The 24,911-nt window shown below is 38.7% G+C and overlaps 1 protein-coding gene across 5 annotated transcripts in view; it reads right to left on the bottom strand.

The window, feature by feature from the left end:
• Nucleotides 1-24,911, bottom strand: part of PDGFC (platelet derived growth factor C) — a 252,462-nt gene that overhangs the window by 44,757 nt on the left and 182,794 nt on the right. For all 5 annotated transcript variants that reach the window (XM_086345957.1, XM_086345959.1, XM_086345954.1 and 2 more), the window contains one exon: nt 17,068-17,248. In XM_086345957.1, coding sequence (XP_086202083.1) covers nt 17,068-17,248 — 181 coding nt within the window. The remainder of the gene's footprint in view (nt 1-17,067; nt 17,249-24,911) is intronic.

The following is a 24,911-nucleotide window of genomic DNA, read 5'->3' as shown; positions in this document are numbered from 1 at the left end:
TATGGTTGAAATTCATGATCTATCATTTTTTTTTTTTTTTTTCTGTTTCTTTCCTCTGAATCTTAGGCAAGCTTCATTCTTTCTGGGTATACTCCCTCACAGGGAAAATGGGAATCTCTTCTCATAGTTATTATAAAGAATAAATGAGAGGACAAATATCAAGAACCCAATATAGTAGCAAATATTAAAGAAATGGTTCATACTACTATTATTTATGTCAGAAGGCTGGAGTGTTTTTAATCAGCTTAATACAAAGTTACAGTTAAAATACAAAATTCCATATATCTTCAGGTCAAATGACTAAACCCCTTACTTAAGCCAAATTGCCATGGCCTCACAGTACAAATAAAGAAGTGAAAACTAGATGCACAAGGGCACTACAACACAGAATCCAAAACGGTGCTTTCAAAGAGTTAATTTACTTAAATTGCTCAAATATGGAATAATGCTACAGCATTCTTGCCAAATAAACTGTGGCAAAGCCAGGGGCAATAGTGAAGGCTTTTTATGGAACAAGGAGTTCTATTGGAAGAGACAACATCACCTGCATGATGCCAGGATCTGGGAAGACCAATTGAAATACACAGCACAAATGCACAACTGTCAATCCGCACTTGTACTGCTACCATTACAGACTTCAGCGGAGTTCCACAAGGTGAGTAAGCAGCATATAAACATTAAATTCACGGCAATCAGTTCCCTGCAGAAGACCAAGGCTAAAAGGGAACCTCCAATGTTAACAAAACACTGCAGCCTGGGTGGATTCGGGAGTTCCTTTTATTACTTTTACCAGTAATGGGCTTAGAATACCACAAAGCATCACTCATCATATTCGAAACAAAAAAAAAGGAGAATATTTCTGTCAGAATGCTTGAGATGACTTCTAAAGACTCTCATCCAAAGGATGTGTCATCTCTTTCCACATCGCCTCACTCAAGCATTGGAAGTCAAGTCTGAGCACGCAGTGTCTTTCTGTCTCTGGAACAATTTGGTGTCTTTCATGTGACTCTTCCTAAAACAACTCATTATCCTTAATGCTATTTCATTAACTTATACCCAGCAGGAAAATGCCTTTTTTTTTCCCCAAGCTCTATCAGAATGTTATTCTTCTGGAAAAAGGCATTTCCTCTCTAGCGGTGCTATGAAATTTATAAGCACAATTTTAGACGCAGTATTAGAACATTTGCACAAGCTGACTTGGAGCTACCCATGTTTATTTCCTCTTCCTATCTTAGGTTTTATTTTAGAGCCTTGGATAATTGCCACTTCAATGCCTTTCTTATTATTCTCTCAAAGGGAAAAAAAAATGTTTTTAAATGGAAACCTTAGCTTTCTTAAGCAAACCTGCTTTAGAAGTACTTAAGATAATTCATATGGTATTTTAAGGCAACAGATGACAGCCTTAATCCAGCTTCTGAATAACTACTTGCAGTGGAGAAACACAGGGCAAGGTACGAGACAGGTATTTCCATAATGGCTTTTACTCACAGTGAAACAAAAGCTGACTTACTTTTTAAAAAATTTATATTATTGGAGTATAGTTGATTTACAGTGTTGTGTTAGTTTCAGGTGTACAACAAAGTGAGTCAGCTTTGCACATAGGCACATTCTTTTCCATATTCTTTTCCAATATGGTTTAATGGTCGACTTATTTGTCTAGAGTGGAAATGACCTAGGCAGACATAGGACCTCTGTCCTGGGGCCAAGACACTGAGCCTTTGGTGAACTCCAGGTAGTCATCCTGCAAACAACTGTGAAATAGCATTCTCTGCATATATTAATACTTAGAAGAATGTTTTCTCTTCCATTCACTTGAAATCTTATCAAGTGTCTACTAGTTTTCAGACATTGTGCACAAAATGCATAATTTCAGACTAAAAATGCTCTGGGTCTTCTTTGGTATTCCAGTCGGCTACATCATTTTGATGCTTCATAGGAGACTGTCGATGAAGTTTAATTTGCCTCCTTATGCTTGTTTTCCAACTTTATTTTTCTGTTTCTTTGTACCAGTGCTAGCCTTCAGTTTCCTTAATGACAAAATCCTGAAAAAGTCTTTGGAGCTGAAAAGATTCTAGGTTACTTACAGGCAACTGTGTAATTTTTCAACTGCAATGGAACTTGATGGATAAATGAAATATGATTAGTGAGATAATGACTCCATGGACTTCTTATTTTTTGGTAATACAGTGTTTACTTTGAAAGTGATTATTAAAGGAACTTACATCTTGTTTGCACTTTAAAGGTAACTATGTGGAAAAAGTATAATAACCCTCAATACTTATTACCACTATAATTTTATAACATTGGTAAATTCTAATTTAGCTCACCAACTTCTCAAAGTTCCCAAGTAGCCATAACATCATTATCAGCAGAAATAACAGTTAGGTGTTTGAATAGCAAAATATTTGTTTCTCAATGACCTTCCTGATATATTTTCCCAAATCAGCCCAGAGGCAGCGTGGCTTTCAGTTCAGTTTAGTTCAGTCACTCAGTCGTGTCCGACTATTTGCGACCCCATGAATTGTAGCACGCCAGGCCTCCCCGTCCATCACCAACTCCCGGAGTTCACTCAGACTCACGTCCATTGAGTCCATGATGCCATCCAGCCATCTCATCCTCTGTCGTCCCCTTCTCCTCCTGCCCCCAATCCCTCTCAGCATCAGGGTCTTTTCCAATGAGTCAACTCTTTGCATGAAGTGGCCAAAGTACTGGAGTTTCAGCTTTAGCATCATTCCTTCCAAAGAACACCCAGGACTGATCTCCTTTAGAATGGACTGGCTGGACCTCCTTGCAGTCCGAGGGACTCTCAAGAGTGTTCTCCAACACCACAGTTCAAAAGCATCAATTCTTCGGCGCTCAGCTTTCTTCACAGTCCAACTCTCACATCCATACATGACCACAGGAAAAACCATAGCCTTGACTAGACGGACCTTTGTTGGCAAAGTAATGTCTCTGCTTTCCTTCCAAGGAGTAAGCGTCTTTTAATTTCATGGCTGCAGTCACCATCTGGCAGTGATTTTGGGGCCCAAAAAAATAAAGTCTGACACTGTTTCCACTGTTTCCCCATCTCTTTCCCATGAAGTAATGGGACCAGATGCCATGATCTTCATTTTCTGAATGTTGAGTTTTAAGCCAACTTTTTCACTCTCCACTTTCACTTTCATCAAGAGGCTTTTTAGTTCCTCTTCACTTTCTGCCATAAAGGTGGTGTCATCTGTATATCTGAGGTTATTGACATTTCTCCCGGCAATCTTGATTCCAGCTTGTGCTTCTTCCAGCCCAGCGTTTCTCATGATGAACTCTACATAGAAGTGAAATAAGCAGGGTGACAGTATACAGCCTTGACGTACTCCTTTTCCTATTTGGAACTAGTCTGTTGTTCCATGTCCAGTTCTAACTGTTGCTTCCTGACCTGCATATAGGTTTTTCTTTTTTTTTGATGATTTAGTGTTTTTTTTTTTATTTTATTTTTAAACTTTACATAATTGTATTAGTTTTGCCAAATATCAAAATGAATCCATCACAGGTATACATGTGCTCCCCATCCTGAACCCTCCTCCCTCCTCCCTCCCCATACCATCCCTCTGGGTCATCCCAGTGCACCAGCCCCAAGCATCCAGTGTCGTGCATCGAACCTGGACTGGCATCTCATTTCATACATGATATTTTACATGTTTCAATGCCATTCTCCCAAATCTTCCCACCCTCTCCCTCTCCCACAGAGTCTATAAGACTGTTCCATGCATATAGGCTTTTCAAGAGGCAGGTCAGGTGGTCTGGTATTCCCATCTCTTGAAGAATTTTCCACAGTTTATTGTGATCCACACAGTCAAAGGCTTTGGCATAGTCAATAAAGCAGAAATAGATGTTTTTCTGGAACTCTCTTGCTTTTTCCATGATCCAGCGGATGTTGGAAATTTGATCTATGGTTCCTCTGCCTTTTCTAAAACCAGCTTGAACATCAGGAAGTTCATGGTTCACATATTGCTGAAGCCTGGCTTGGAGAATTTTGAGCATTATTTTACTAGCGTGTGAGATGAGTGCAATTGTGCGGTGGTTTGAGCATTCCTTGGCATTGCCTTTCTTTGGGATTGGAATGAAAACTGACCTTTTCCAGTCCTGTGGCCACTGCTGAGTTTTCCAAATTTTCTGGCATATTGAGTGCAGCACTTTCAGAGCATCATCTTTCAGGCTTTGAAATAGCTCAACTGGAATTCCATCATCTCCACTAGCTTTGTTCGTAGTGATGCTTTCTAAGGCCCACTTGACTTCACCTTCCAGGATGTCTATTTAAATATCCTCACTTCACTGAGTCATAATCTAAAAATAATCGTTTAAATGAATTATGGGGGTTAAATGATATAAAAATGTCCATCAAGGGCTTCTCTGCTGGCTTAATGGGAAAGAATCCACCTGCCAGTGCAGGAGATACGGGTTCAATCTCTGATCTGGGACGATCCCACATGCCGTGGAACAACTGCACCACAAGTGTTGAGCCTGGGCTCTAGAGTCGGTGAGCAGAAATTACCAAGCCAACATGCAGCAGCTACTGAAGCCCATGCCCTCTATAGCCTGTGCTTCACAACAGGACAATCCACTGCAATGAGAAGCCTGTGCACCATACCCGCTGTTTGCCACAGTAAGTGAAAAGCCCATGCAGCAACAAAGACCCAGCACAGGCAAAAAAAGGTATGTCAAAACCAAAAATGTGCCCATCAAGCATTCAATTAATATTCATTCTCTTCTGCCTGATTCAACTGTTTCCAAGCTGACATTGTTAAGCAATCTCTTTCCAAAATATGTTTAAAATATACTTGACTTTCAAAAATTAACTTCTCCCTCCACAAGGAACTATACTAGATATTTTGTAAGAGCCTATAAGGGAAAAGAAAAAGAATTTTAAAAAGAACACACACATACATACACACATGTATAACTGAATCACTTTGCTGTTTACCTGAAACTAACATGACATTGTAAATCAACTATATGTCAATTAAAAAAAAAATCATAAGACTAATCATACCGACCTTTTAGTTTTGTTCTAAGACTGTCAGAGGAAGAAAAAATATATAAGACACAAAATCAGGTTCATGTGGTTTTAGAGTAATCTTAAATAAATAACAAATATGTTATCTTAGTTAAGGGAATAGGTAAAAATGTAAAAGCTCTAGTCTTAATGTTCGAAGCATTCAAATGCATGAATAGCACTACTCAAATAAATGAATATTTGAGGAATGTTTTTAAGGATAGCATTTTCTCAGATGTGTCGATCATATATAAGTTGTTTGGTATGACTGACAGGTATAGAGAATGAATCATGGTTGGTATCCTAGTGCTTACTACTATGCGTATGTGTATCAGTCGCTCAGTCATGTCAGACTCTGAGACCCCACAGACTATAGCCCACCAGCCTCGTCTATCCAAGGGATTCACCAGGCAAGAGTACTGGAGTGGGTTGCCATTACTTCTAGGCAGGATATTAATCCTGAAACATAGTTCAGGAAATATTAACTAGCTCATCAAGTCCTCTCTGCCTCTGCAACTTTAAAAAACTAAACATAATATTAGCATAATCATGCAAAGCAACCTCTACAGTGGCTTATTTCTGGGCTGGGAGGGTAGCAGTCATTCTACATTTCTTTTACCTTAATATTTATATTCTATTGCTCTTGCTACAAGTTAAGAATGTTGCCTACAGCCGGAAATAGACAGGGTAGCCCATTCTCAAGACTCTGACTTTTAAAGGTATAATGCTTTTCATCCATTTAGAGATAAAAAGTTGCAGATCAGAGAATAACATTTATCTTGTTGGAGGTTTATAAGAACACTGTGACCTGACCTAAGATGGACAGCTGCAAGCACAAAGGATTTTAAGACCAAGAAGTGTGCAACAACCAACCACGCCCCTAACTCACTTGGCCTTTAAAATGCTTTCCTAAAACCGTTTGGGGAGTTTGGGGTTTGTGGGACAACTAATCACCCATCTCCTTTCTTGGCCCTGCAATAGACCTTTCTCTGCTCCAAACTCTGAAGTTTTGGTTTGGTTGGCATCACTGTGCAATGGGGCCACACACTTGAGGATCCTGGTATGGGCAGCAATTCCTTTCTCCAAGGGTTCTTCCTGACCCAGAGATCAAACCCGGGTCTCCTGCATTGTAGGCAGTTTCTTTACCATCTGAGCCACCAGGGAAAGCCTTGAATTAGTAACAGTTCCTAAAAACCAATTACAGAGCACCACACCCTGCATGTACTGTGTCTTCAATATTGTGCAGACTTTGTGAATGTTTTTTTAACTGGATAACTCAGTCTTTAGTAAGAAATTACTATAGGAATAAAAGAAAAGAAATGAAACTATAGTGACTGTAGCTCTGCAGTTCTAAAGGTATTTTTAAATGCATAAGCCTTTAAGGCAAAAAAAAAAAAAAAAAAAGGAAAGGCGCCTACTGAGACAACACTTGAAAGCTACAGGCAGGTGGATGTGTAGTTGTTGCATTGGTGGACCTGCAGGAGGAAAGGCCCAGAAGCCACCTCACCGACACGAAAGAATCACCCAAAGCTGTGGGGTCGGGTGGTGTCAGGTACTTATGGCTGTGGTAATGACGGGAGGCTGCAAAGAGGGGGACAGGTTGGAGATCGTGAAACATCAGACACCCCAAAACTACTTCGGCGCTGGAAGAGGGATTTAACCCAGCTTGAATTTGTTCCCTGAGCATGATTAACACAAGGATTTATGGCCTGAGGAACCCAAGCAGAAAAGGGAGCAGCACTGTTTTTCTGAATGTGCGGTGAGGAGGAGGTTGAATATAAACCTTTATACCTAATGCTGTGACTCAGCTCTGAGTCCAGAGAACTGGCAGCCAGGACTCCTTAGAGAAGAGACAAGGGGAATCTGGGGGTTTTCAAGGAACTGACCCTGCCAGCTCACAGAACAGTAAACACCTTTGTCAGCAAGCCCATCACATGCACAGAATGTCCAGTCAGCTTCAAAGTGGTCAACTCAGATTCTAGTCTGAGCCAAGAATTCAAGTTGGAGGGTTAAATCAAGGCATTTTCAGTTACGCAAGATCACAAAAACTTTCTCTATGATACTCCTTTTTTCTCAGTAAATTCATGGGGCTTTTGCTCCCTTCCCAAATAAGGAAGTAAAGTAAAAGAGAGGAAGACAAAAGATCCGGCAAACAAGGGATCTAATTCAAGACAACAGCAAAGGGAATGCTCAGGACAGTGGTGGAGGCAAAGCCTCAAGGATGATGGCTGGGCAGCAGGTAAAGGGCAGCCAGCCCACAGAGAAGCAGACCGACTGTTCCTGCAGGGATTTCTTCTGGAAGATGAATTTATTAGGAAACTTAATGCATCTGACTACACAGAGAGCAGATTCACAAAATTTGAGGAGTGATTTGGGGATTAATCAGTGATAAATATATAGAAAGATAAGCAAGTCCCCAACCGATATAGCTCTAAGGAAAATAAAACAAAACAGAGGGCAAGAAAGGAGACGCTGTCACAGCATACTTCATGGCTTAGCTGTGAGAAATGATTGCGTGGCTGCCATGATGTACACAATGCATCTGGATCTGGACATAGTTAGGATCCAACAGAGGGTAGGGGGGTGCGGGGGAGGGGACGGGAGGTGTCCACAGGTGTGGAAGCAGGAGGGTGAAAGACTGTGCAGGCCTCACCTTTAGAACATGAAGTCAAGGATGCTCACAAACAGTTCTTAAAACCAAAGAAGCAAGAAGTAGCAACAAACGCCGGTGACCTGAAGGTCAATTCTAAGAGCATCACTTAACACCAGGATCTAAGGCCTGATGATCTGAAGTGGAGCTGATCTAATAATAACAGAAATAAAGTGTGCAGGAAATGTAACACGCTTTGGACTTCCCTGCTGGCACGGTGGATAAGAATTGCCTGCCAATGCAGGGGACACAGGTTCAATTCCTGGTCTGGGAAGATCCCACATGCCACGGAGGGACTAAGCCTGAGTGCCTCAACTACGGAAGTACACATGCCTAGAGCCCGTGCTCTGCAACAAGAGAAAGCACTGCAATGAGGAACCTGCACACTGCAACTAGAGAAGAGCGACCACTCTCTGCAACTTGAGAAAGCCTGCACGTAGCAAGGAAGACTCAGCACAGCCGAAAATAAATAAATAAATACAATATGATGTGCTTGAATCATCCTGAAAACCATCCCCCACTCCACAGTCTGTGCAAAAAGTTGTCTTCCATGAAATTGGTCCCTGGGAGCTGCTGACTTAAAGGAACCAGAAGTGCCTGCCTCCAAAGGACAACAGTTGGGTAGAGAAAAGGGGCATGGGAACGGCCAAGTGTGTAACTAGCCCAAGAAGAGCTGCTTTTTAAAGACAAGCAACTGTAACTCTGACAAAATTAAGATTGCATGTCAAAGCATACAGGAAGAATGAAAGAATGTTTCTTGATGGTCGGGACAGTCTTGTTTAACTGGCAGTGTCTCATCACCCTCATCACACCCGAGAAAAAAACATGTATCCTGGAACGGTGCCTTGGTGCTGGGCCTTCGCCATCTGCAAATTATCAGACAAGCTAGTGTTAACCCAGAAAAGATGGCAGGTGGTCATGCATCGTAGCTCCAGGCATAACAGACACTGACAGTTGACAAACTTGATGGGTTTTAATCGGAAGCTCAGAAAAAGTTGGTACAATAAAAGCAAGTACTACAAACTGAAATCATGAAAAAAAAAATCTCACTGGAATAATTGGAAAAAAATTGAAATATATCCATCTAATTCTAAGGGAAAATCTCACTCTTTTTTGAAATCTGGAAAAATAGAGAACACATGGGCATGTTAGCTATAAAATATGCAAGCAGAGTCTCCAGTCTACCCATAAAATATTCATGCTTGTTTGAATATAAAAAAGTATTTCCCCAACATCTTGTAGTAAAACTGTCTGTATCCTGCTCAGTTTGTGGTTTAGAGCATACTCCTCCCTCTAATTCAGTGTGAGATCGTCTCGGATCAGAATCTCTAAGCACATTTGATGAAAATGCAGATAATTTTATTTTTCTCCAGAAAAAGAGAATCATAAACTCTGACATCTGATAATATACATTTTTAATAAATTCTTGAGAGATATTTATTATATAGTTGCTATCAAATTTATGCTAGATAATTCCCAGGTGTTTATTTGTTTGCTAGTTTGTTTGGTTTTCTTTAAGAGTTGTGATATCCTCTGCTCTCAACAGTGGCCTCTCTTCCTTCTCAAAATCTTTCCCGCTACTTGTAGGACATACTGACACACACAAATACTTGTACAGATATATTTTGTACACGTATTGTACAAATATTGTACAGTATATATTTCTTCTCCAAAGCAAGAGAGGCTCTTAAGAGACAGAGGGCAATACCATATACATCTATGAATTTTCTCATAACAAAATATCTCATCACATATTCTTCAATAAATGCTAAAAGAAAAGAATTATCAGGAACATGGATGGGGATATTGAAGAAAACATATCTATTTTGTCATTTTAAATGGTGACAAACTTACTTCTAGAGAGCAGTTCTCTTCATTGGATTTAGATTGCTGTGTTGACCCTAAGCTTTTAAATCTTTGTGGCTTTTGATGTGAAAATATGAATCAAACTCCAAACTTTCAATTAGTCTAAATTCTAATTTATAACCCACTTGGGTATATTAACTTAAAATGATCTGTCTGCCTTTTACCGTTTCTGCAGTTTTAGCAACTGCCTTTTTCTTTCCAACTACAAATCATTCTATCTGTGAGATTGTTTCTTAGATAGCTCGGAATTAACTGGAACAAAAAACATCAGCAGAAATGGAAGACAGCCCATACTCTTCACGTGAAAGGGAGCTCTGTGTCCAAGGGTTGGAGGGTGGGTGTAAAAATATATTTAACAGCTCTTAGCCAAGTAAGAGTTTAGTCTCTGCAGCAATTGTATAATTTCTTTGATGCAAAAAAACACTGTCACCTCAAGACTCCCTGCATAAATATACAAGTAAGTTGTATATTTTAATAAAAATCAAATCATTCCAATGTGTTTCAGACTCTAGTGTAGACATATTATACTTAAAATACTTCTTGCATTCTTTGCTACAAAAAAAATTCTAAGAACACATTTTTCTCTTAATTCTCTCTTAAGGTAAATAAAATTTAATTTTAAAAGGTTTAAACCTAAATTTTTATTTGTTCACATCAGTTTAATATAATAACATAGGAATGCAATGCAGTTTGTTATGAAGATTTATGATTCTTAAAAATCTTGAATACATTTTGACATTTTCTCTCCTATGGGACTTGGGTTACGATACTGTTATTTATTTATTTATTTATTTTTCCTTCCCCTGAGAAAGTGAACCAATGAATCTGATGCCTTGTTTGAGAGTTAGCTGGAATTTTTCTTAAACTGAACAACATAAAAGCAAATCTGGCCTTCAGGTAAGCCTCTTCTTGACAAGATCATAATAGTGATAAACCTACCGGCATATCCAGAAGGGGTGGAAAACATCTCCTCCCTCCTTTCTTGCCCCCAAGGCCAATATTCACTGAGTGGCTCTGTACCCCTCATCCTGCATAATTAATAACTCCTTTGGTGATCAGTCATGCATTCCTCAATGGCCCCTCAGGCCTCAAGTGTCCTCTGAGCCTGCCTGGTGGAAACCACACACCCTCTGCTCCCAACCCGTCGCCCCTTCACTTCCCACATGTACTTCGCAGGAAAGCTCATTGGGTCAGGAGAGCACATGCTGGGCTGCAAGTGGTTGTCATACTTACACTTTCTCTCACATACATTCATCTCTGGGTATAATTTTACTAGTAAGAATAAAACATGTGTGATATCCAACAGGTGCCAGTTATACATATTAAAAAAGAAAAAGTAACACAGGGAACTAGGTTCAATATACTGTGATAAACCATAATGGAAAAGATTACATAAGAAAAGAATATATCTATATCTATACAGATATGTATAACTGAATCACTCTGCTGTACAGAAGAAATTAACACAACACTATAAATCTACTGTATTTCAATAAAAACGTAAAAAGATTAAACAATAACCTTTGGTAATTTAAGAAAATTAAAATTAAAATCATACTAATAATGGAACAAATTTGGAAGCAACTTAAAGGAAGATGAGTTGCATGGGATTGTATTAAAGAAGGCTTCGATTCATTCATATTCCACCCTCCTCCTCCTTTCCTTTATTTTCAGACAATAAAGGAAAGAAGATCAAAATATATGGAGTCAAGGGGACTTCCCAGGTGGTCCAGTGGTTAAGAATCCGTCTTGCAATGCAGGAGATGTGGGTTTGATAACTGGTCAAGGAACTAAGATCCCATGTGCCATGGGGCAACTAAACCCAGGTGCCACAACTACTAAGCCTAAGCCTGTGAGCCACAACGAGAGTGTGTGTGCCACAACAAAAGATCCTGCAGGATGCAGTGAGGAACACGTGTGCCACAACTAAGACCCAATGGCCAAATAAATAAATAAATAAATTGAAAAATTATATGGAGTCAAGTGGTATGGTAGCAGCTCTAATATCTATTTTTTTGATCTAAACTGATCCAGTCATTAAATTGAAAAGGAGAGCAAATAAACTGTTGAAAATACTGTTACCACTTCTGATCAGAATGCTTAGGTTAAAACTCTTTAAAACATAATATTCAATAAAACCATTTTGAAAGAAAACAGCAGTAGTTTAATCACCCTTCAAAATACTAACCAGATTGGAGAAAAAGAGTCCTCAAAACTCAGAACCATTAAAAAAGTATGGATTACAAGTAATATTATCCTCAAGAAGAATAGCTCTCTTATATAAATAAAACCATTAAAAATACTCAGATCTGGATTTATACATTTTGTTTCAAAAACAGGTATGGTTTTGTGATGTAACTGCCCAACAAATACATATTTTAAAAATAAATACTGTTTCTTGGTTAACAAAAAATATGATACATATTTTACATGAAGGCCAAGATTTTTTAAAAAATAAAACTTTTCACAAAGTTTTTGATATGAAAAAAGATGTTATTTTTCAGCCTTTGTAGGTTTAACATTTTAAAATAATGGTGCTTATACTACAGTACACAAAGTAAAACATACATACTCTATTATAAATTACTCCGAAATTAAACAAGAAATTTTCTTTTCTTTCTAAGAGATCTGAAATGTGCACTGGCTCTCAATGTGTGTGGCCTCCAAACAGAAACAAGCTTGCACTGTTTTATTTCAGTTTTGCTTCATTTCTTCCCAAACAATCTCTCACTGCTAATCTACCGGGCCTTTTTTCCCCTCTCTTCTAGCATAAAGGAAACAAAAATCAAAGACATTATTAACTCCTTATGCACCACTGGGAAGCTGAATATATATCCTTTGCCCTGGTTTTCTTTTCCATTACTTATTAATGGAGCATGACTGGAGAATATACATTTCCACAAATAATTCTTGAAAACTGCATGAAAATTCTAAAATTTTTAATGTGTGTAGTCAATCTGTTAGTACTTTTTAAGCTCTTAACAACTAGCCATATAGTTTCAGGTACATATCTTATGCTAAGTTTTTCCCTAAACTAACACTTAGTCTATAATATCTACTTGAAAGAGCAAAATGTGAAGATGAATTTTATTTATGTCTTAGTCTAAGGTACCTGGGAATCAAGAAAAAGTATTAGAAGTTTAATATTTCAAAGGAAAGAATATCTATATACAATATATGTAAAATATACTAACGACTCCCCTCGTGGCTCAGATGGTAAAAAATCTGCCTACAAGGTGGGAGACCCAGACCAGCATCACTTTGTTCACAATAGTAAGGGATCCCTTGTTTCACTGTATGCTCTCATTCACTAGTGGAGTGAAAGATAGTGGGTGAATCATCTTACAAAGGTAAGCACAATTGTTAATGGAAACACGTGTGACAAAAACTGCTTCTGAGAATTTTAACTAATGCATTAAAACTCTCCTGCTAAGATGTATGGTGATCAGAGCCATGGAATTTTAAAGGCTGACTAGAATCAAATATTCATTCAAGCTCCCAAAAAAGGACTGCAGAGTTCAGTCTTATTTGTTAAATACAAAAGATATTAAAATAAACTTTCTTTATAATTATCCCAGAAAAGTGCTATTATACTCCACAGTTTTCTATGTATGAAAAGATGCAAAATATTCATTCAGATAATTATTAAAAAGCAGGAAAGATGACTATGTACATCAATGCACATGACATCATAAGTAGGCACTAATTTAACTACTTGGGTGTCTAGTCTCCAACCAAAAAAGATGCCAATTCCATTCTTTAAAGAGGGTAAGCATCATGGTCCTTGGCAATAGAACATAACACACCAGGCCAAGGAGAATATTTGGTGTCATTACTCTATTGTTCAGTTTTCTGGTTTATGAGTCATTACTACTGTGCAACATACAGTAAATGAGGCAGCTCCATGGGGTTCAGAGACCCTCCAGGAGCAATGGAGGATGAGGTACCACTGAGCAGCTGCACAGCGACAAACCTCAAGGCACGAAGTTCAGAGCCCACTCGGGACCTGTGCTGAATATCGTCTTTAGTACAAAACCGAGAAGCCATCAGGCCAGTGGCCCCTTGGCTCTACCTTGCACTGATGAGTTTACAGTCAGTGGGACTATGGCCTCTGGGGAGCTGGGGGAGCTAATTATGAAGTTCATCTCTGGCCAAAAAAGGAAGAAAAAAAAAAGTATGAGTGATGATCCAGGGGTTCAGAGGAGCACTTACCCCTGAGCAAATGCCACAGAACTTTAAAGCCTATGCTCCAAAAGGCAATCTTTCCCCCTGAGGCTTTCCTTCACTGATACACAGATAAGACTGATGGATGCTGTCCTGTTGGCAAGGATGCAACGGGGCAGAGGGACAGGCAGGGAGGGGTGCCATTAGCGATGCATGGTGATAATTCAAAACACTCCGTGAAGTTGCAAAGCAAAATTACTTGTCAAAGTTTCACCTAGCAACTTCAGGCAGTTATTGAGAGCAGAATGGGTGTGGCTGCATGGGAAGAGAGATGGGTGCATGCAATTAGGACAAAGGACAAAGGAAGGAATGGCAGATAAACTGTCAGAGAAAACTTAAACCTGAAAGAAAGCTTGTGACACGGTACAATTCATGTACCAATGATCACTCCAGAGAGCAATCTGGCAAGACTGAAATCACCACATCACATAAGGCAATGCAGGAACCACTGTCCTGTTCTCTCATTTCTCTGTCCCTAGCTTGCTGGCTTTCTAAGCAGAAAGCAAACTAGAATAAGGGCTCCTGTGCTGTTTTTCCCAGGCAGCCATCACTGGGCAACTTAGATACAAAGAAAGACACAGCTCAACAGAGCCCAGGAGTTTGTCAACCCCCAGCCCCCAAAGTCCATATTTACAATTCATCCAGCTATTTCAATAATGATCTAAAAATGCACTGAGTTTAATTTTGATGATGCAATCAGTGATTGACACCCTTTCCACCCAGAATCTCGAAATGAAGTTCCTGGTATTAGTCACAGTGAATCTCTGGTAACGAGTCAAATTCAGGGGGCAAGACCCTTTCTGGTCCAGAGGATGGGTGGTACTTACAGCAGATCTTCTATATGTCTTTATCTCATCTCCAGGCTCAGGAATCTGACATACACTTACATATAGAAACACAAGTGTCAGTGAACCTGCTGTTACAAGTTAAGCTGAGGTGACTGTGTTGCATGGTCAACTCAATGCTCAACCACTTACTGAAAAACTGTAACGGGGCTGGGACTAAACGAGGCCTTGTACATTTCCTGTTTTTGTCTTTATATATTTAATTTCCTCCACACAACTGCATGGGCTACACAATCAGAAAACTCATGAGACCATAAAATTAGAAAAAGACAACCATTGGTGTGGGCATACATATGTTTTCACTTTCATGTCTTATTCTGCGGGATGATAATAGGTTGCTATCAACATAATATGAAGATGCTAGCTGATTTAAAATACAAATAACTTATCAGTTTCAAGTTTATTTTTGTTACAGGTTTGGGGTAAATCAAATCTTCTATATGATTCAAGATCTATCATTATGTTTTACAGCAAAATTTGATTGTTTCATATTTAAATATATAAGAATATTAGCTGTGCTAAAACCCAAACTGAAAATATGGACTGCATAACTTTGTGAAAGTGTAGCCATGGCCTCCAAGGCTATTTTAGACTTAAAACAAATATTAAACTCACAAATTCTGTGAAGCAGAGTACTGTGAAAGGATGATAAATTCCCAGTGGCTTCATTCAAGCTAAAAATCACAGTATCAATGCATTTTTAAATAAGTTCATCTTTGTCTACCATTAACACTTTTCTAGATGAAATTATTAAATTTTATTAAAGCTACTGTATATTTAAGATAAAGATACCTTAAATAATCTATATAAGGAGACTGATCGAAAGTTACCATATAAAATTCATAACATATATTTTAGAAATATCTCCCTTATCTTAAATTGCACACAATAAACAATTCTGTTACTAAATAAATAAAATTTTCATTTTCCAGCTTTAATTTAAATTTTTTTCTTTCATTTCAGATGTATCTCAAATAACACTTAATTTCACAATTTAATCAGTGGCTTAAATAGTATTTCCAGAACTGAGTGTGGGTAATCAAAAAGGGAAACTTCTGTTTAATGTTATAATACAAATATATTAAGCAAAATATTGATTCCATATTTTCTAAATTACCTCATGAATTGCTAGTGTGCTAGGTATATTCTTTTATAAACAGTTAGGATATACGTATTAACTAAATCATGTAATTCACACCATACTGTGCTCCCAGTGTGCAATGATTTGCTAAATCTGTCAAAACCATTAATGGTATCAATTTTATACTGTTTTAAGTGGTGATGGTGATCATATTTGAGTAGTATACTAGGGGACATCACATTTGTACTTCTGAATTGCTATTATAAGTAGAATGGGATAAAAATACCCAAAATGATTTCAATACTTTTGTTATAGTGCAATAAATAGATACAAATGTTTACAATAATACATAAAGGGTACAAGAAATTGTGACACAAATGAAAATAGAGTAACAATTATAATCAGAGAAAATAGATTTCTTAAATTCCTGTAAGAATTTTGGAACTTCTCTACTGGGGCACAAAGGACATAAATATTATTTAACCAGGATAAACATTAAGATAAGTAGGAAAATTGAGATTACTGCTTTTAAAATATATATTTTACTAAAACATTGATTTGAAAAGAATATTTAACACGTTTTGTTGTTGTTCAGTTGCTAAATTGTGTGTGACTCTTTTGTGTGCCCATAGGCTGTAGCCCACCAGGCTCCTCTGTGTATGGGGATTTCCCAGGCAAGAACACTGGAGTGGGTTCCTATTTCCCTCTTCAGGAGATCTTTCGAACCCAGGGATTGAACCTGCATCTCCTGGATTGGCAGGTGGCTTCTTTACTATTGAGCCACTAGGGAGTTTGCTGCTGCTGCTGCTGCTGCTGCGTCACTTCAGTCATGTCTGATTCTATGCGACCCCATAGACAGTAGCCCACCAGGCTCTGCTGTCCCTGGGATTCTCCAGGCAAGAACACTGGAGTGGGTTGCCATTTCCTTCTCCAATAGGGAGTTTCAGTTCAGTTCAGTCGCTCAGTCGTGTCCGACTCTTTGCGACCCCATGAATCACAGCACGCCAGGCCATTTTCCAAAAAAAAAAAAAAAAAGATGAAAAATGTCATGGATGTATTTTTAAGGGACCCACCTAAAAAAATCAACGTTTGGTGGGTATGGAAAGAAATAGAAAGAACAATGTCACCTTAATGGGGGAGAAAAAAATAAAACATCATATAAAAGCACTAAGTCTTAAGGCAATACAGACACTAAAGATTTAAAGTGACAACACGGAAGTTATTTGTGATAACTATAGTGACACTTATGAAAAAACATCAAGCCAGAGTAAGTTTTTGGTTCTTGGTTTTCCTTAATCTCGTGTTTAAGAGGGGAAAAATAAATAACCAAGTCTGAAATGCATACGTAGGGGCATCTCTAAGTGGTACTTACTGGCATGACAATGTTGTAGTGGATGCAGAACCCGGGCTCCGAGGGAAAATACTCATCAGATACAAATCTGATCCTGATTTGATTTCCTTTAGAAATCTGCTTTCCTGGCACACTGCCAGACCCACACCAGCGCCCTAAAATGGTTCCATCACTTGGTTCTTCAACCTCTACAAAATCATACCTGCAAGAGACCAGGAGAAAAGAGACATAAAACCATGATCTGTTATTTTAAGAATTCAAGGGAGTGAGTTCATCTCAAATTTAACTGTGTAAATAGAATAAAATATGCCAAAGATGAGACACAACTGAAAAAGCATTTTCAATTAAAGAAAGATGAGTCTTCTATTCTAAGCCCTCCATTCTTATTGGTAAGGAAACTCCAAATTCACTAAACAGCCACGTCAAACTTAGACATTTTGTATGTAGCAATCATATCTGACAATTTATGAATTATTCAGTTTAATTTCCATTTGGATATGGCAGTTTTGCTCTACTCTTAATTTCCATGATTATTGTCCAACACTTCCCGGCAGTAACTCCTTCACCTGGTCAGATTCCTTGCTCCCTATCCTCATCTGTGTCCAAACTTTTCTAGAGCCTCTTCATTATATACATATTCTCCAAATCCCACTCCGTACTACATTGCCTCTGTGAGACCTTTGTGTGTCCTCAGCTCACAGACGTCTTTCTCTTTCTGTCAAACACATATTTTCAACATTTAACTACATATATGCACGTGATACATCTAGTTGGCTAGGCTGTAAAACTCTTGAAGAAACGATTCAATTCTCTTGTGCTTCTAGTTTACACTGCATTACACATGGCATCTTAAACCTAAGCAGTGAATGACTAATACTTCTCTAACCACTGTTACCTTGGGTTTGAAGGTTTCGATCAGTGGTACTCATGGAGAGCAGAGTTGCCTTATAGAATGTTCCAGAAATGTGTAGAGGCATTTTAGGTTGTCTCAGTGATGGTAGATGAGGAGGGCAAGGTCCCTGGACACCCAACACAGGAGAGTCCAGAAAACGGGTATTCACTCCACACCCTCCAGGCCTTTCAAACAGTTCACTGGACATTCACATAAGCAACATTCTTGCTATTGTCCATCTGAGTCTGCAACATAATACTGTCTCACATATAAAAGCAAATATGTTTCAAAGGTTTAGTTTAAACCCAATTTTCTAGACATTCAACTATCAAATAAGTTGAACGAAGTGTCTATGCTTTGGAAAAAGAATTACTATTCTAGAGAATCAAACCACTAACAGGAGCATGACTTATACTCTGCATCATGATGAAAACAATTAGACATACACATTTAGTCTATTACCATAGCTATCGTATACACAATGAGTCTGTTACTTAAAAGATACAAACATCTGACTACTTCATTTTTGTGCAATTAGGCATGTGTATCTATGTACTTAAATGCATTATTTTAATATAAATTACTGCTGTTATGTCAACTTTACATAGCATGTAGGCCTTTATATCTATTTTTAAACAACTGCATATATAAATAGAGGATCACTGTTATGAACTGCATTTCAGAATTCTTAGGACATTGCCAAATTTTTCTTAAGGGAGGTCTGGCGTGGATGAAAACTATTGGTAGATTTTTTTTAGAAAGTCTAAAACCAGTATATACCAGACAACGAAAATTAATATATTTTGCATAGTATAGAATTTACAGAAGAAAAAAATGTTGAAAAAGGACAAAGTGCATAACAAACCAATTATACTTATAAATCCTATTCTAAATAATTAGCCAGAACTCTCTAATGGAAACTATACCTGTTCCAACCTAATTTTTCTTGTCCTTAAATTAGGATAGTGCAACCTGACTCACAGGGATATTTTGAGAAAAGGGAAATGGAACAGTTCCTGAGCAGTGCTGAAAGTGTTGTGCTATACAGCTGCCAGTTAACAGTTTGCCCCACATCCCTACCCAGCACATATTGCCCCTACTCCATACCTATAACCCTGAGAGTTTGAAAGCATAAATGAGAAGAACTCAAATACCAAAGGGAGAGAGCACTTCTGCTCTATCACATGACAAGTCCAGGATATAAACTACAAATGCATAAGCCTCCTTAGGACAACCATCCCAGGAGCCTGCTCTAAGTGTGTGGTGGGAACAATAAGTGGAGCACAGGGGAGGAAGACGGGGGTAAAACAGACTGGGTGGTTATTTCAGACATATCTGGTACAAAAGTTGATAACCAGCATTTTAAATCAAAGAGTAATGTTTATATCAAGATCGTTTCCATGTGGAACAAAGCTGCTATTCACAGAGTATGTTTGCTCTGTGCTTGGGAGGGAAACTAGCTGATAGACGTCACCACCAGGACTAGTTTGCAGAGAGCTGGTTTCAGGCTGGTCAATCATTCTGTGAGTATTTGTGAAGCATGGACTTGGTACAAAGTGTTTGGCTAGACTCTCAGGGTGCAAATATGAAACCACAGCTCCTGTGGGCTCAGGGTCCATTAAACCCTGGCGGGTGCTCTAATGAGAGTGCGTAGGAAACACTGTGGAATGCTGGCAGGGTGAGGGAAACCCTACACGGTGAGATTAGGGTCGGCTTACAAGGGAGCATCTGGGCTGCTGGGGGGAAGAGGTGGGGGAAGGCATTCTAGCAAGAAGCACAATCCTGAGGATGTAACAGAAGAACCCCAGGGCCTGGCTGGTTGTCTGTGAGCACAGGATGGAGCTCAAGCTGAGAGGACAGGTGCAGGTGAGGCCACCTTGGGATTCCAGGGTCGAATGTGAGAATGTTATTTTTTAGACCAGTGTTGAAAGCAGGGAAGCACAGTTTAAAGAGGTTCTATGTTACTTTAAAATATTTAGGTCAACATTTAATTAATTAATCTTTTAGGCACTACCTGTATTTTTTTCATTTTTAATTCAAGTATAGTTAATTTATAACCTAATAATTTCAAGTGTACTTGAAAAGTGATTCAGTTCTACATAAATATATATATATATATATATATATATTCAGATTCTTTTCCATTATAGATTATTACAATATAGTGAGTAGAGTTCCTTGTGCTCTACCGTCAGGTAGTCCTTGAGGTTTATGGGTTTTATGCACAGTCGTGTATATGTTCACCCCAACCTACTGACTTATCTCCCATCACCCCTTCCTGCCCCTTCCCACCCCTGCTCTTTTCCCTTTGGTAACCATAATTCTGTTCTCTATGTCTGTGAGTCTATTTCCATTTTGGAAATAAGCTCATTTATATCTTTTTTTTTTTAAGATTCCACATATACATGAAATCATAAAATAGTTGGGTTTTCCTGCCTGTAAATCACCATTTGGAAAAAGTTGAATTTCACAGAAAAATCTGAATTTCAGGCTTTCTTAAAACAAACTTGAACATCTGGTCTTTGCCAGATGTTCAAGTATTCTTTGCCCTGGTGTGGCTCCTTGTGGGCTCAGGTCTGTAGAACTGGCATCCACTCCAGGAGAGGAGGGGCCTTTCTCTCACTCACAGCCTCGCCCCAGCACCTGTGTGTCAGGCACATAGATTGTTCACTACCTGAGGTCAGGATGGCCTTTACTCCTTCATGGAAATGGAGGCTAGGCCAGGGAACATGCTCTTTCCAGTTTTTAAAAACCCCTGTCTAGTTTCTTTAAAAAACCCTGTCTAGTTTCTATGGTGCTTTTTTTTTTAGTACCCAGATCTTCACTGATCTCCATCACTTGCCCACACGGGCATCTGAGTTTGCAGCCTACAGGGCAGCTATTGGAAGTTTCAGTGAGGGAGCAATATAGACACAGGATCCCAGTACACCTGAGGATGCCAGGAAACCACATCATCTCAAGTGTGGGTGGGCAGGAAGGAAGAACTTTTAACAAAAAGAGCCTGAAAAGGAGCCATCAGGGAAGCAGCAGGAAAACCACTGTGACAAATGACACAGAACCAAGAGAAAAGGGAGGGACAGGGTCCATCCAAGCAGAAGTGGGCAGATCATCTACACCAAAGAGGACCAAAGAGGGTGAAAACCAAGAAGCTCTCCTGGGACCTGGCAATTATGAAGTCGTTTTCAATCAGCTGGCTGGGTGAACGCATAAGACCAAAACACTATTTCAGATCTTTCTTTAAGAAAATTATTTAGTTTTTATCAGCATATAGTTGGCTTACAATGCTGTGTAAATTGCAGGTGTACAGGACAGTGATTCAGTTATACATATAGATTTATTGTTTTTCAGATTCTTTTCCATGGTAGGTTATTATAAGATGGTGAGTATAGTTTTCTATGTTATACAGTAGGTCCTTGTTGATTATCTATATATCAGATCAGATCACTCGCTCAGTCGTGTCTGACTCTTTGCGACCCCATGAATCGCAACACGCCAGGCCTCCCTGTCCATCACCAACTCCCGGAGTTCACTCAGACTCACGTCTATTGAGTCAGTGATGCCATCCAGCCATCTCATCCTCTGTCGTCCCCTTCTCCTCTTGCCCCCAATCCCTCCCAGCATCAGAGTCTTTTCCAATGAGTCAACTCTTCACATGAGGCGGCCAAAGTACTGGAATTTCAGCTTTAGCATCATTCCTTCCAAAGAAATCCCAGGGCTGATCTCCTTCAGAATGGACTGGTTGGATCTCCTTGCAGTCCAAGGGACTCTCAAGAGTCTTCTCCAACATTACAGTTCAAAAGCATCAATTCTTCGGCGCTCAGCCTTCTTCACAGTCCAACTCTCACATCCATACATGATCACAGGAAAAACCATAGCCTTGACTAGACGAACCTTTGTTGGCAAAGTAATGTCTCTGCTTTTGAATATGCTATCTAGGTTGGTCATAACTTTCCTTCCAAGGAGTAAGCGTCTTTTAATTTCATGGTTGCAGTCACCATCTGCAGTGATTTTGGAGCCCAGAAAAATAAAGTCTGACACTGTTTCCACTGTTTCCCCATCTATTTCCCATGAAATGGTGGGACCGGATGCCATGATCTTCGTTTTCTGAATGTTGAGCTTTAAGCCAACTTTTTCACTCTCCACTTTCTTATAGTAGTATGTTAATCAAACCTTCTGAATTATCCTTATTCCAGCCATTTTTAAAATAACTGTCTTTCTAAGGCAACTTCCCTGATGGCTCAGATGGTAAAGAATCTGCCTGCAACATTTGGAAGATCCCCTGCAGAAGGAGATGGCTACCCACTCCAGTATTCTTATCTGGAGAATTCCAAGGACAGAGGAGTCTGGCAGGTTACAGTCCATGGGGCTGCAGAGAACTCAGATGCCACTGAGCAACTAACACTTTCTAACAGAAACATCTCAAGAGATAAGAATATCATTTATAAGGAACTTAAAATTAACAACTCACATAACTATTTTGCTGTACATAATTTCCTTTTGATTTCTGTTAAAAAAGAAACACCACTGGACTTCCCCAATGGCTGAGTGGTTAGAACTCTGTGTTTCCACTGCAGGGATAGGGGTCGGATTCCTGCTCAGGGAATGCCATGTGGCACAGCCAAAAAAAAAAAAAATCACGACATTATATGTGTTAATCTCTTAAGTAAGCCTTTTAAAAGTATGTAAAAAGAGTTTTTAACCACACTAGGAAATATTTAGATTATAAATGTTAAGCATGTATTAAGGAACAAATAAGTCTTAAACTTTGTCTTAGCTAACTTGTACAAAAACCACTGTCAAGTACATTATTACTTGTTTCATGAAGACTTTTTACTGAATTTGATGTCATTCAAAAAAACACATAGCCCTAATCTTTATAACAATTTCTGGATTTGCAGTGAGATAGCTGGCAATTCATTCTCACAAGCTCATACAAGTCTGAGGCATACATTTATCACTGTGTTTTAAAGCTCTACATAGTTTTGCATTCCATGAAGTTAAATGAGATGAACGTCTAAAAAATGCTATGTCCTTTGCCTTAAAAATAGTAGAACTTAAAAGTTTTGCTACAAATTGTTTCGTGGTAGATTAGGCATTTTAGGATTTTTTTTTCAAAAGTGGAATCTATGACAATATAACTATAAATTTCATCCATATATTCTACCATTAATTGTACGAGACAAAACAGTAAATTCTCTTGCTAAAAACAGCATTTTAAAAATTTAAATTATAGTCAAATCATCTAAAACAGAGCCAGTGAAAATCTACCTGGGATGCATCCCCATGTCTCATGGTTTTTTCAAAACAGAAAAACAAAACAAACAAAAAAAATTATTGCCACTTGATTCCGTATTTTTCTCCAAATTGTTTATGAGTATGGTTGTACTTTGGCCACCTCATGTGAAGACTTGACTCATTGGAAAAGACTCTGATGCTGGGAGGGATTGGGGGCAAGAGGAGAAGGGGATGACAGAGGATGAGATAGCTGGATGGCATCACTGACTCGATGGACATGAGTCTCAGTGAACTCCGGGAGTTGGTGATGAACAGGGAGGCCTGGCGTGCTGCAATTTATGGGGTCGCAAAGAGTTGGACACGACTCAGCGACTGATCTGATCTGATCTGATGATTAGAAAAGGACTAATGCAGTCAATCCAACTGTCTTCCACAATAATTTGAAATAATTCTTTTTTCTTATAGAATGCCATGTTTGGAATATGGGCTTCATTGCATAAGCTGGTTGGCTGATACAATACAGCACAGTTCAAAATATTAAGAAGAAAAGGAAAAGAGAAAACAATGATAAAGATTATCTGTGAACCTCAGCCAAATGAACAGAAGGAAAGAAAAACAAACAACGTTTGACCCATAAATGTAAAATTACAAAACAATCATCTCAGGTTCAGAAATCTACACATGCCCAGGTGACTTTTCTGGAGACACGGTAATCCCTATAATACACTCTCAGGTATTAATTTCCAATGTGCACAATTGCTCACATCAGTATTTAAGGGATTTACTAAACCTACATTAAGGGCCAATCAAACATCACTTTCTCAAGGAAACATGATACAGGCACATAGCGCTAAGTGGTTTATAATGATCACTCCCTTTCTCTATCATACCCCTGGGGACCCAGGGAGGATTTATGTCCTTTTATGTTTAACAAACAAGTCTGGTATTGTAGACAAAATTTTCTTTCTCATGTGGGAATTTAAAAACTGTGAAGATAGGAGGGTTGCTGAGGAGTAAACCAAAGAAACAAATTCACTTGTAAACACAATTGTTTGACACCCACCTTCCTTCCACAAAAATAAACCAACCTTGCAAGACAGGCTATTTCTAGTTCATACTAACTAAAACCCTGTCAATTAAATCTGCCCTGAAAATGATCAGACCTGAAGGTGGCATGAAACTCTGCCAACAAGTAAACATGCATCTTAACAAGGCCTTGCTCTGCATGTGTCAACAGGAGCCTGGGCTTGTTGAGAAAGGCAATAAAATTAATAAGACGACAATTACCCAACAGTGCTCACTGGCTTACACTTCAGCTTAACAGAAGACAACCCAGACCCAGAGTAAAAGCTTTAAATCCCCATTTGGACACATCCATGCTTTACCTTATAATGAAAATATGTTTTAATAATTATACATCATACACATATACATTGGTCTCTATATATTAACTCATTTAATCTTCACAAAAATCATAAAAGGTTGATATTTTCATTGTGGCCATTTTATAGATTATAAAATATGGAAAAGCTAAGTACCTGGGCAAAGCCACAGAGCAACTAAGTGTAGAACAAAGGCTTCAGTTTTGACAGTTGAGTTTCAGATCCCATGCTCTCAAGAGCCAAGTCATACAGCCTACTATACTTAAAACACGTCTACTTAACTATACTTGCTCTATTTTGAGAGCTAATGGTGTAGAATTCACATGCCTTTGTTCAGACTGGCCACATGATTTTGT

The sequence above is a fragment of the Bos grunniens genome, chromosome 17 (genome assembly GCF_055505025.1).
Source record: "Bos grunniens cultivar Pamir isolate PY7600 chromosome 17, Bosgru_T2T1.0, whole genome shotgun sequence".
Taxonomy (NCBI): domain Eukaryota; kingdom Metazoa; phylum Chordata; class Mammalia; order Artiodactyla; family Bovidae; genus Bos; species Bos grunniens.
Note: the sequence above shows the minus strand (reverse complement) of the source record. Positions and strands in the feature narration are given on the sequence as shown.